This window comes from Dasypus novemcinctus, chromosome 4 (assembly GCF_030445035.2).
Source record: "Dasypus novemcinctus isolate mDasNov1 chromosome 4, mDasNov1.1.hap2, whole genome shotgun sequence".
Classification (NCBI taxonomy): domain Eukaryota; kingdom Metazoa; phylum Chordata; class Mammalia; order Cingulata; family Dasypodidae; genus Dasypus; species Dasypus novemcinctus.
Genome location: NC_080676.1, coordinates 93344550 through 93357759, shown reverse-complemented (window position 1 = coordinate 93357759; position 13210 = coordinate 93344550). Strand labels below are relative to the sequence as shown.

General features: G+C 35.3%; 1 protein-coding gene across 23 annotated transcripts in view; it reads left to right on the top strand.

Moving 5' to 3' along the window:
• Window positions 1–12995, top strand: part of DZIP3 (DAZ interacting zinc finger protein 3) — a 145619-nt gene extending 132624 nt beyond the window's left edge. For all 23 annotated transcript variants that reach the window (XM_058295892.1, XM_012524194.3, XM_058295883.1 and 20 more), the window contains 4 exons: window positions 815–935; window positions 9276–9419; window positions 9507–9659; window positions 11256–12995. In XM_058295892.1, coding sequence (XP_058151875.1) covers window positions 815–935; window positions 9276–9419; window positions 9507–9659; window positions 11256–11366 — 529 coding nt within the window. In that variant the 3' untranslated portion in view covers window positions 11367–12995. The remainder of the gene's footprint in view (window positions 1–814; window positions 936–9275; window positions 9420–9506; window positions 9660–11255) is intronic.
• The last annotated feature ends 215 nt before the right edge of the window (window positions 12996–13210 follow it).

Genomic DNA, 13210 nt, shown 5'->3' with positions numbered 1-13210 from the left:
TCAGTACTTTTATTTTGTGTTATGCACTTAGGCTTCAGGATTAGATTATGGTTTATATAAATTTCATAATAGTGAATAGTTAAAATAGAACTGTAATAGAGTTGTTATACATTTATATGTCAAAAATGAAGACATAGTAAATCAAAGATAGTTCTAAAAGGCTGTACTCATATGACACTTCATTTAGAAAAGTGAAATATTTCATCCTACCCTATCCTAACATGCTTTGGGTTAATGCATGCTTTGGGTTAATGGACTTTGGAAAGTGAAAAGGAACATAGTTAAAATAATTCTAGGTTCCTTTATCACATAATCAGTGTGTTGTTTAATCTTTGCTTTCCTGTTCTGATTAATCTTTATTTGCTGTTTGAGTTTTACAAAATTAAAACTATTAACATTGATAGAGAAAGGGAAACCAATAGCAACATAGTTAACTAGGAATGTTTTAGTCCTGAAAGAACTTTCGAAAGGTATGCTATAAAGCTTTCGGTCCACAAATATGTAGATAAATAGATAAACTCAGTGTTCACATAGTGAGTCTTCAAAGACAATGTCTCTTTTTGGGAAGAAATTAAATATTAAAACTTGTCACTCATGAATATATTAAGTATCATTAATGAACACATTGAGAGTTTTAATTTTGGATTAAGATAAATGCAGGTAGACCTGTGATCACTTTTTTTAGATATAAGATCTAAAGTATTATGATCATACATGTATTAATCCTAGGATATAATCTTTATATCTTATTTGGACACAAATTCTAAAAGCTGTAGGGGAAAATCACCACTACTCTTTTCTTGATATCTTCCAGAAAGGAACTCACAGATTTCTTACGAAAATTGAAGGATACTAATGGGAAATCTTTATCTGGATTGACATTTGATGAAATTGTTTATAAGATTTCCCAATTTATTGACCTCAAGAGATCTCAGGTAAAAAAAAAAATCCTATTTCTGCCCTTACCAATCAGAGTTAACTCTTTTAATTACCTCCATAATGTGTTCAGAAAAATCAGTAACCTCTAATCATATCAAATCATCTGTTAAGGGCAAACAATTCAACAACTTTGACTTGAGAAATGATACAGAAAGTCTTTTTTAAAAATACCTACCTCCTGATCATTCTAGAGGAAAACCGTTCCTCTTGAAATTATTCTAGATTACTCTGAATGATTCTAAAGGAGGTATTTTTTCTAATTTTCTGGGAAGATTTGTTTTAATTAAAAGAACATATAGAGTGAAGTCTCCAATGCAAGATGGCATCAGAGTAGCTCAGGTAGGGCACAGCTTTTTTGGAACCCTTGCAGGCCAGGAAAGTACTGTGTGCATCATCCAAGAGGGAATGGAGATGCAGAGACAAAGAGGCCAAAGGGAAAAACATGAGTAAATAATCCTGAGGCTGGGAATGCTGCTCATCCCCCACCCTAGATGCAAACAGCCTTGGTAAATCTGTGACTGAGTCAATGGAGAGAGGAAAGGACAGATTCTTCCCAGGGAAAAGGAAGGGTGCAGCTGAGGGCTGACTGGTTTCTCTTCTGTGAATGTAACTACCGTAATTCACTAGCTCAGAAGAGGTAATGTAAATTGAAGAATTCATCTCTGTGGAAGTGTTTGTTGGTCAGCTGTGAAAATGAAGAAAGACAGACTAGTCTCTCCTGGTTCTTTCCTAGGCATGGTAGATAGTGTCAAGCCCTATTATGGCTCCCTGACACAGTTTTGGCTACTTAAAACAGGGCAATATTAAAGTTTTAGAAAAAAATTAACTAAAAACAAAGAAAAGTTATGAAATAAAACCACTAAGCTAGAGAGAGAAATTGATTGACAGAGTAAAATCATCAGTATGAGCAGATGCATAGGTATCAACAAAAGATAACTATACACACTAAGAATCAGGAAGATATGGCCCTCTCAAAGGAACAAGCCAGGACTCTAGCTGAAAGACTCAGGATTTTAGACAACTGATAAATGATGTTCAAACAAACCTCCTTAATCAATCTTAGAAGATGAAGGAAAATACGACGAAAGAGATGAAGGATATTAAGGTGACAATGTGTGAGCATAAAGAACAATTTGAAAGCCTGCAAATAAAGTAACAAAACTTACAGGAATGTTACAACAGATGAGATTAAAGACACTTTAGAGGCATATAACAGCAGATTTGAAATATTAGAAGAACAAATAAATTTGAAGATAGGACATTTGAAATTGAAAAAATAGGAGTAGAGACAGAAAAGAATGCAAAAAACTGAACAGTCTCAGGGAACTGAATGACAACATGAAATGCACCAACATATGCATTATAGGTGTCCCTGAAGGAGAAGAGAATGGGCAAGGGGTAGAGAGAATATGTGAGGAAATACTGATTGAAAATTTTCCAACTCTTATGAAAGACATGAATATCAATATTCAAGAAGGACAACTTATCCCTATCAGAATAAATCCTTATATACTACTTTGGAACATCTACTATTCATATTGTCAAAGGCTAAAGATAAAGAGAAGATTTTGAGAGCAGGAGAAAAGCAATGTATTACTTACAAGGGAGCCTTAATAAGGCTAAGTGCCAGTCTTTCTTCAGAAACCATGGAGGTGAGAGGGCAATGGTATATATTTAAAGTACTAAAAGAGAGAAACTGCCAGCAAAGAATTCTTTATCCAGAAAAAACTTCTTCAGAAATGAAGGTGAGTTTAAAATCTTTACAGACAAACAAAAACTGAGAGAGTATGTTACCAAGAGACCAAATCTACAAGAGATATTAAAGGGTGTGTTATAGCTTGATAGGAAAAGACAAGGGAGAGAGCCCTGGGGAAAAGTGTAGAAATGAACACAAGTAAGAAAAATTGAAAGGGTTAAAAGATAATAGTAAGCTATGACAACAGACACAAGGGATAAAATGGTAATGCTTTATGTTATATATTGAACTCCCCAATTAAAAGGCATGGGGTGATAGAATGGATAAGACACATGGGTCATCTATTCATTGTCTCCAAGGACTCCCCTTAGATGCAAGGACACAATCAGGTAGAAAGTGAAGGGTTTGAAAAAATATTCCATGATAAGTGTAATAAAAGAAGAGTAGGTGTAGTGATACCAATATTGAATAAAATAGATTTTAAATGCAAAACTGTTATAAGAAATGAAGTAAGTTACTATATATTAATAAATGGGACAATTCACCAAGAAGAAATAGCAATAATAAATATTCATGCATCAAATATAGGTGCCCAAAAATACATGAGACATTGGCAAAACTGAAGGGAGAAATAACTCTACAGTAATAGATTAGATAAAACATCTGAACAGAGGATTGATAAGGAAACTGAGAGTTTGAATAATATGATAAATAATAAATGAAAGATCTAATTTACAGAGCATTATACCCTGAAACAGCTGGACATACGTTTTTCTCAAGTGCTTAATTGGTCTTTTTCCAGGATAGACCATATGTTGGGACATAAGTAAGATTTCAATAAATTTAAAAACTTTGAGGGGAGAGCAGATGTTGCTCAAGTGGCTAATTTCCCATGTAGAAGGTGGTTCTGGGTTCAATCCCCAGTACCTCCTAAAAAAATTGAAATTATACAGAATACTTTCTCTGATCATAATGGAATTAATTTAGAAATTAATAGCAGGTAGATAAGTGAAAATCCACAAATACATGGAGATTAAACAATATACCCTTAAATAATCAGTGGGTTAAAGAAGAAATTACAAGAAAAATCAGTAAATACTGCATGACAAATGAAAAGAAGAATACAATATACCAAAGATTATGAGATTCAGCAAAGGCAGTGCTGGGAGGAAAATTTATAGCCATCAATGATAATATTAAAAAAAGAAGAAAGAGCTAAAATCAAAGACCTAACTGCAAACCTGGAGGAATTATTACAGCAAACCAATCCAAAAGCAGTCAGAAAGAGAGAAATAATGAAGATTAGAGCAGAAATAAATTATATGGAGAAAAAACATAATAGAGAAAAATTGACAGCTACAAGTTGATTCTTTGAGAAGAGTAACAAATCAATAAACCCTTTGCTAGATTAACAAAAAAAAAAAGAGAAGATGCAAATAAATAAAATAATGAGAAGGGGGACATTACCACTGACCCTGGAGAAATAAAAGAGATCATAAGAGAATACTGTATGCCAACAAACTAGACAATGTTGATGAAATGGAAAAATTTCTGGAAACACATGAACAAACCACACTGACCCTAGAAGAAATAGAAGATCTCAACAAACCACTCATAAGTAAAAAATTGAAATAGTGACCAAAAACCTCCCCAAAATGAAAAGTCCAGGATGAGCTAGCTTCACAGGTAAATTCTACCTATCATTGAAAGAAGATCTAATAACAACTTGTTCAAACTCGTCCAAAAAATTGAACAGAATGGAATACTACCAAACTCATTCTATGAAGCAAACATCACCCTAATACCAAAGTCAAATAAAGATAATATTAAAAAAAGAAAATAGGAGACCAATTCCTTTATTGAATATGGATGCAAAAATCCTCAACAAAATACTTGCTAACTGAATCTAAAACACACCATAAAAGTTATACACCATGAGCAAGTAGGCTTTATTCTAGGTATGCAAGGGTGGTTCAACATAAGAAAATCAATCAGTGTAATACATCACTTTAATAAATTGAAGAAAAATCACATGGCCATTTCAATTGATACAGAAAAGGTATTTGACGAAATTCAACATCCCTTCTTGATAAAAACACTCTGAAAGGTTGGAAACTTTATCAATATGATAAAGTACATATATGAAAAACCTATAGCTAACATTGTCCTTAATGGTGAAAGACTGAAAATTTTCTCACTGAGATCAGGAATAAGAGAAGGATGCCCAGTCTTCTCACTGTTATTCAACATTGTGCTAGAAGTTCTAGCCAAAATATTTAGGCAAGAAAAAGAAATTAAAGGCACCCAAATAGGAACAAAAGAAGTAAAATTTTCATTATTCACTGATGATATGATCCTATACTTAGAAAATCATGAAAAATCCACAGCAAAACTTTAGAACTTATAGACCGTTTCAGTAGAGTGACAGGATACAAGATTACTATGCAAAAATCAGTAGTGTTTTTATACACTAGTGATGTGCAATCTGAGGAGGAAGTCACGAAAAAATTCCATTTATAATAGCGACAAAAGAATCAAATATTTAGGAATAAATTTAACCAAGGACATAAAGGACCTGCATTCAGAAAACTATAAAACATCACTAAAAGAAACCAATGAAAATAAAATAAAATAAACCAATGATTATCTAAATAAATGGAAGGACATTCCATGTTCAAAGGTTGGAAGACTAAATATCATTAAGATGTCAATTCTACCCAATCTGATATATAGATTTAATGCAATCATGATCTTAATAAAAATTCCAGTATCCTTCTTTGTAGAATTGTAAAAGCCAATTATCAAATTTATCAGGAAGGGCAGGGACCCCGAATTGCAAAAAAAACATCTTTAAAAAGAACAAAGTTGGAGGAGTCTCACTTCCAGACCTTAAAGCATACTATCTAGCTACAATGGTTTAAAAAAAAACCCAACAACAACAACAAAAAAAAACCCAGCATGGTACTGGCATAAAGATATACAGATTGACCAATGGAATCAAATGGTGTTTGGAAATAGTCCCACATCTATGGGCAAGTGATTTTTGACAAGACTATCAAACCCACTGACCTGGGTCCTAGTAGCTATTCAACAAATGGTGCTGGGAAAACTGGATAGTCATATCTAAAAGACAGAGAACGCTTATCCCACATCTTATACAAAAATTAATTCAAAATGGATGAAGAACCTAAATATAAAAACTAGAACCATAAAACTCTTAGAGAAAATGTAGGTGAACAACTTCAAGATCTTGACCTTGATGATAGTTTCTTGGAACTTACACCCAAGGCTCGAGCAACTAAAGAAAAAATAGGTAAATGGGACTGCATCAAAATTACTTTTTTTTAATTTTTAATTTTTTGTCTTTATTTTTTTAATGTTACATTCAAAAAATATGAGGTCCCCATATACCCCCCACCCCCCTCAACCCACTTCTCCCCCCATAACAACCTCCTCAATCATCATGAGACATTCATTGCATTTGGTGAATACATCTCTGAGCACCACTGCACCTCATGGTCAATGGTCCACATCATAGCCCACACTCTCCCACAGTCCACCCAGTGGGCCATGGGAGGACATACAATGTCTGGTAACTGTCCCTGCAGCACCATCCAGAACAACTCCAACACCAAAAATGCCCCCACATCACATCTCTTCCTCCCACTCCCTACCCCCAGCCACCATGGCTACTTTCTCCACACCAATGCCACATTTTCTTCAATTACTAATCACAGTAGTTCATGAATAAAATATCAGTAAGTCCACTCTAATCCATACTCTATTCCTCCATCCTGTGGACCTTAGAATGGTTGTATCCACTCCACATCTATATCAAGAGGGGGCTTAGATTCCACATGGATGCTGGATGCAATTCTCCTGCTTTCAGTTGTAGGCACTCTTGGCTCCCTGGTGTGGTGGTTGACCTTCTTCACCTCCATGTTAGATGAGTGGGGTAAACCAGAGTGTAGGAGTTGCAAGTCTGTTGAGGCTCAGGGCCTGGCTATCACATGGTCAGTCCAGAGATTCAGGTCCCCTGGGTATACATTAAACCCCAGCACCAGCTACATTCCAGTAAAAGTAACAGGAGAGACAAAGATCACATCTAAGTCCAACTCCATCACACAGAAACACAAACTCCAAAGTAGGGCCAACTGAGATGGCACTGAACTCCATCTGCCATGACCATAGAACCTGTGGGTCTCTGTAGCCCTCAGAAGAGGTTGTATCTACTTTATCTGTCTCTGGGACTCTGCTGAGGTGTACATAAGGGCAACCCCTCTGATAACCTCCCGGCTCTTTTTGGAGACTTATAGCCATATAAACTCATTTGTCCTTTCCATTTCCCCCTTTTATTCAGGTCAAAAAGCATTTTTAATTAACTCCTGGTATTATATGTAGATGGAGATATTCTGCTGGTCAGAGTTGACCCTTTTATGCAAGGTCATTTTTTAGTTACATCATCAGCTGGTACTTGGTAGTAATCCCTCGGCGCCAGGGAGGCTCATCCCCGGGAGTCATGTCCCACGCTGGGGGGAAGGCGACACATTTACATGCTGAGTTTGGCTTCAAGACTAGCCACATTTGAGCAATATGGAGGCTCTCAGGAGGTAACTCTTAGGCACCCTGCAGCTCTAGGCCTTGTTCTTATTTCAGGTGCACAGGTTCACAAGCATAGTCATTAGTATCAAGGGCTCATTATTGGACCTTCCTTCTTTTTTGGTCTTTGCCGTTACACTTGGGGGATTGTTGCTGTTCCTTTAGGGACTGTGATAGAGCTCCCCTGGCTAGGAACTCAGCACTCCCTCAGTTGTTGTTTTTAACTGTAACCGCTATGAAAATATCCAAACATTTTTATGTACCCTGGATATGCCCCTGGAGAACCCCCTGCCAACCATGTGTCCTCTGTCAATAACATCCCATACCAGTATTCCTCCCCTGCCATTGTTAAACCTCTCTGTGATCCAAAACTTCTTCAAAAGTGAAGCCCAATATATTGCCAGGTTCCATTCATAGTAAAATGGAATAAAGTGATGTGTTTGAAGGTCTTTAAAAGACTTTATAAAGAAAGTAAAAAGGTAGCCTACTCAATGGAAAAAAAAATCTTTGGAAACCATATATCTGATAAGGATTGATCTCCGTGTAATATAAAGAGATCATACAACCTAACGACAAAATGACAAGCCACCCCATTAAAAATGGGCAAAAGAATTGAAAAGTTATTTTTCCAAAGTAGAAATACAAATGGCCAAAAGACACATGAAAAGATGTTCAACATCACTAGCTATTAGGAAATTGCAGATCGTAACTATAGTGAGATATCTCACACCATACCAAATGGCCATCATTAAAAGAAGAGAAAATTTCAAGTTCTTGAGAGAATGTGGAGTAATAGGCAAACTTCCTCTGTGGAAGACAAGCTGGCAGTTCCTCAGGAAACTAATTATAGAACTACCATACAATCTAGCAAGATGCTACTAGGAATATATTCAGAAGAACTGATAGCAAGCATGCAAACAGATATTTGCACACCAAAGTTCATAGTGGCATTATTCACAATTGCTAAAAGATGGAAATATCCCAAGTGTCCATCTACCGATGAATGGATAACCAAGATGTATATTTATACAATGGAATATTACTCAGCTGAAAAAAGAAATGAATTTGGGCACACGACAACATGGAGGAACCTTGAGGATATTATGATAAGTAAGCCAGACAAAGGACTAATATTGTATGGTCTTACTGATATGAACTAAGTACAATGAGTAGATTCATGGAGTTGATTCGTGGGAGAAGATGCTGGCTGTATATAGAATATTTAATAAGGTCAAATGTAAATATGTGGTAATGGTTGTCCTTGATGGTAACACATTATAATGAATGTAACACGTCGTTTATGGATGTGATTGTGGCTGAAACAAGTAGCCTAGGAAGATTAATGTTAGTTGGAGGACAGCTAGAGAGAATATTGGGACTATATAATGATGATTTTGGAAGTAGATGAGGATTGTGGTTAATAATATAAATACAAGGTATTACAAATGTGATGATACATGAGAAAAATATAACTAATGTAATTTATGGGCTGTAGTTAACAACAACATTGTAATGCTTTTGTAGCAAAAGCAAAGTTGTTACTATATTCTAAAGATAAAAAAGAATATTTGAGGTTTGGTTTTGTGAAATATGAATACGATTAAGCATTTTTTTCTCTTCTTCATTTTTGTCATTAACAAAGAGACCTTCTAGCTAATATGTGTTCATTTTTGTATCTTTCTGAACACTAGAGGAACAACTGAGTTAGCAGTTGGAATAAGATGAGATAAAAGTACCTGAAAAAGAACTTTTTAGGAGTAATGTTTCCATAACTTGTTGAGCTGCATTTTTCTGTTAGTGAATTTGAAATAAAGTAGTTAGTAAAATAAAAGAACATAGAGTTGTTTTTTTGTATTTACCTGGCTTTAAATATATGAGTAAGAATTGCCAACATTTGTATCAAGATTTCTCATGAATCTGAATTACCTTTCCCCTTATAATAATTCTAGCTTTACCTCATTCTGTACTATTCCATTAGTTCTTAGTGTTTAGAACAATTTGAAAATTCAAAAAAAATAAGTATAATATTCTTTTTTTTCAGAGTCAAGGAAAATCAGTACCAAACGGTAATTGTGTTTCACCTAGCCATTCTCCACCACAATGTAATGCCACCCAGCTCCCCAAACCAGCCTGGAGAACCCTCAGTTCACAAGGTCCTGCCACATGGGAAGGAGCTAGTAATTTGGTGAGACTGGTCCTATTGATTCTCTGCACATTTTAGATTTTGGGAAAAGAAATGAGCTGAATTTAACCTTACAAGTATTTCCCTCAGGATGAGGAGGAAGAGGAAGAAGAGGAGGAGGAGGAGGAGGAGGAGGAAGAAGAGGAAGAAGAGGAGGAAGAAGAGCCTTGTGTGATCTGTCATGACAATCTCTCTCCAGAAAACCTCTCAATTTTGCCCTGTGCTCACAAATTCCACTCTCAGGTAATCCTTCAAAATGTCTTCTTAACATTTAATCAGCTAAGTGAGAATCAGACTGCTTTACTTAAAATCATTTACATACATCAACCTCCATTGCTGATCTGAGTTTCACTGTATATAACTTTAGGCTTTAGGGTACTACACAGGAATATTTATACCTGTTCTCCCATACCTAGGTACAGATTGCACTTTTTTTTTGCTCAGATCTCCATATACCTTACAGTTGTTAGGGCCAGTGCTGAGATTTAGATGGCACAGAGTCGGCATTTCCCTTTTATAGAACTGGGAGGAATACTGATTGACATGATATTTTAATGGCAGAACTAAGAGTGCCACTTCACCTTGATATGCTATAAATATCATACTCTGTCCGTTGTCTAGGAAATTACATCCCATGCCTCATGATGGTTCCCTACCATTATAAAGTATAGGCTTATCTTAGTATCTGTCTAGGCAATTCTATTTGCCTTTGAAGATGCTCTGACTTGAGTATGTGATGTTAGAAAAAATCTGAGGCTGGCATATCTTTTGTTGATTCTTGTCATTTATATGGATTAACTCTTGGTGTTGCTGCTGTGCAAGCACTATTGATACACAATTTATGACCCAAGTCCTCTGTTGCAGAGAGGTAATTTGACAAAAAAAGATAAACTTACAGAAAAAATCCTTCTCAAGGAAGTGAACAATAGCTAGCTTAGTCAAACCTTATCTGTAAAGGATCATTTCAAAGATATTTGATACATGCTACAGAATTATATTTTGCATCTGTTCTGACATGAAGAAATACTAATAGAATGGCTAATACTAAAAGATCTCCAGGAAAGAGACTTGGCCACCTGACTGTCCCATTTGAAGTTTTAAAAATCCTATCCATTTAGAAAGTACATTTTCATCAAAATTCATTTTATTCTTTGCCATTGCCTATTGAATAGAAAATAGGTCATTCATTAGGTTTACTTTTTAGGGTTAGAGTTAGTGGGCTTCATATAAATTACCTATTGTTAATCCTCTCTCTCTAAACTTACTTTCCTTTATTGCTGCAGGTAAAAATGATTTGTTTTAATAAAGTTAAAATTCAAACAAATGATTTCTCTGATAATTCAGTCATGGCCAAAGAGTACTACAGTGATCACCAAGGAAAAAAGAATCTGAGAAACAAACCATCAGCTAGGATTTTAACTTCCAAACACTTTATATTCTTGATACCAGGCACCATTAGCTTTTGTGTTTATCATTATCTCTCTGTCTGGAGATGAGAACATACAACAAAATAAAACTAGAGAGAGAATATAGCAGCTGTCCCCAATCTCCTTTACAGAAAGAACAGCTATTCTTTTCCCAAGCCTTTGAGGTTATCCTAAAAGTTGAGGTCGTGGGAAGGATACTAATGGAATATACTAGCAGGAGAAGATGTCTGCTGTTACCAGATGTATTACTTATCAAACTAGAGAAGGAATCATGATTGTAGTTTTTGGCTTAGTGATCTACCAGGGAAGACCTTAAGATCTAAAAGAAGACATGTTTGTTGGATATTTTTTGTATCAGACATGTTACCCAGGCTAAATCTGAGAAATTGACATGGATCTTTTTGCTTCTTAGTGTATTAGACCATGGTTGATACAACAGGGGACGTGCCCAACCTGCAGACTACATGTGTTGCTACCAGAAGAATTCCCCGGTTACCCCAACCAGCAGTTGTCCAAGATCTGATATGAGGGGGTGACAATGCTAAGAAAGTTCAGTTTTCATACTCCAGAATTTATCTTTTATTATGAGCTGATAGTATGAGTGATGTGAAACATGTTCTTCAGTGTTGTTCAAAAGAAACTAATTTCCTCAAAGCTACTGCCAAAGAAGATAAGACAAATCTTCATGGCTTGTGTACTGAACTGAAAGACTTAAATAAGATGGAATTTTAACAGTTACAGTGTATCTGCTGTTACCTTAATATGTAATTTCTTCCAATGTACACGTAACTGTTAGCATATTCCTTAGGATATCTTTTCTTCTTCCTTTTTCTTCTTATTCCACTCTCCTTTACTTCTTCCCAAGTATATACTACATTTTAATTTCTTGAAATAAATTTAAGCAAAAGTAAACAAACAAGATAGGTAAGAAAATTCCAGAGTTTCCTTTTAACTTTTAAAACTACTTTAAAAACTATAATTACACTATTTGAAATTTACCTCTTTCTTCCCCATTCTTTTCTATCTTCTGTGATGTGTACCCATGAGGAGACTATGAGCTGCTTGAGAGTGGGGATCATGCAGAACTGAGCTGGCTCATACTGGCTTGTGAGAGAGGATTGTTTCAGGAATTTTGAGAGCCAGTTGTCAAATTCTTGGTAGCTTGAAATCTGCCATAGTGGTAGTATTTACACTATGGAAAATTGGTAAATGCTATTACAGGGGTCCCCTTCTCCACCAAGAGCTGGTTGTTAACCATTTATCAGCATGCCACTGACCCCATGTGTGATTCTTCTATGTATTCCCAATGTCATGCACAGTAGGTACATAAAAAATACTCCTAAATCAGATAGTAAAAGTAAAAAAGAAAAAAAAGGGGTCACTGTGCAAACTAAGTCAGTTGTACAGTTAAGTAATTGATATCTATGTTCATTCGTAAACATGCTATCTTTGGACCATAATCATTTATGCTTTGGAGGGGTTTCACCTTCTGATACCGAAAGGGGTAAGGGGAGCCATCTATTGTTTGTGTGTGGTGATCACTTACGATGAAGTCAATAAACTCCTGGGCTATGTTGCATATCCAAAGCTTATCACTGAGAACTTATATTCTTACAAGTCAAAAACTTAATTAAAGATAGTGTTGTGCAAATGAAAATAGTATTGTGTAAATGCTGTAAGTGTTGTACATGTTCTAGTTTCAAAATTAAAGGATTTCAGATTTATCTTGTATGACAAATGTCCCTTTGTTCATGTTCACAGTCTCAATTTCATTAACTTACGGGAAAGAATAAATGTTTCTTAACTCAGTAACTATATCTGTATATTTCAGTGTAAATGTATCCTGACACTGCTTTAAATTTCCATTTAAAACCTCTATTTCTATTTAATTGTATGTTAAGAGCTTCCTTCTGTGAAAAGAATGGATTGAAAAATATGAAAAAGAATATTTAAAAAGAAAGTTGTCATGTAGACATGGAATACCCAGAATATTGTAGAATCACAGAATTCAGAGCTTATAGGGCCTTTATCATCTCGTCTAACACCTCAATGCCATGATCATATAGCAGATTACCTTGTAAAACAAATGTTCGTAGCTTGTGTAATCTCACTTATGTGTGGAAGTGAATAAATGTTTATATTGTTGAATGGCTATTTTTTCTATGTATTTGTTTAAATGTATCCTACAACTACTTTAAATATCTATTTCAATCTTCTATTTCTATTTAAATGTGCTTAAAGCTTTTCTTCTGTTGTGAGAATGGGTAGGAAAATAGGAAAAAAAATACCCAAAAAAGGCAGCAGTCATCTAGACCTTTAAAATGCCAAGTATGTTTTTGAATCATAGCATGTTAGAGCTTTGAGGCC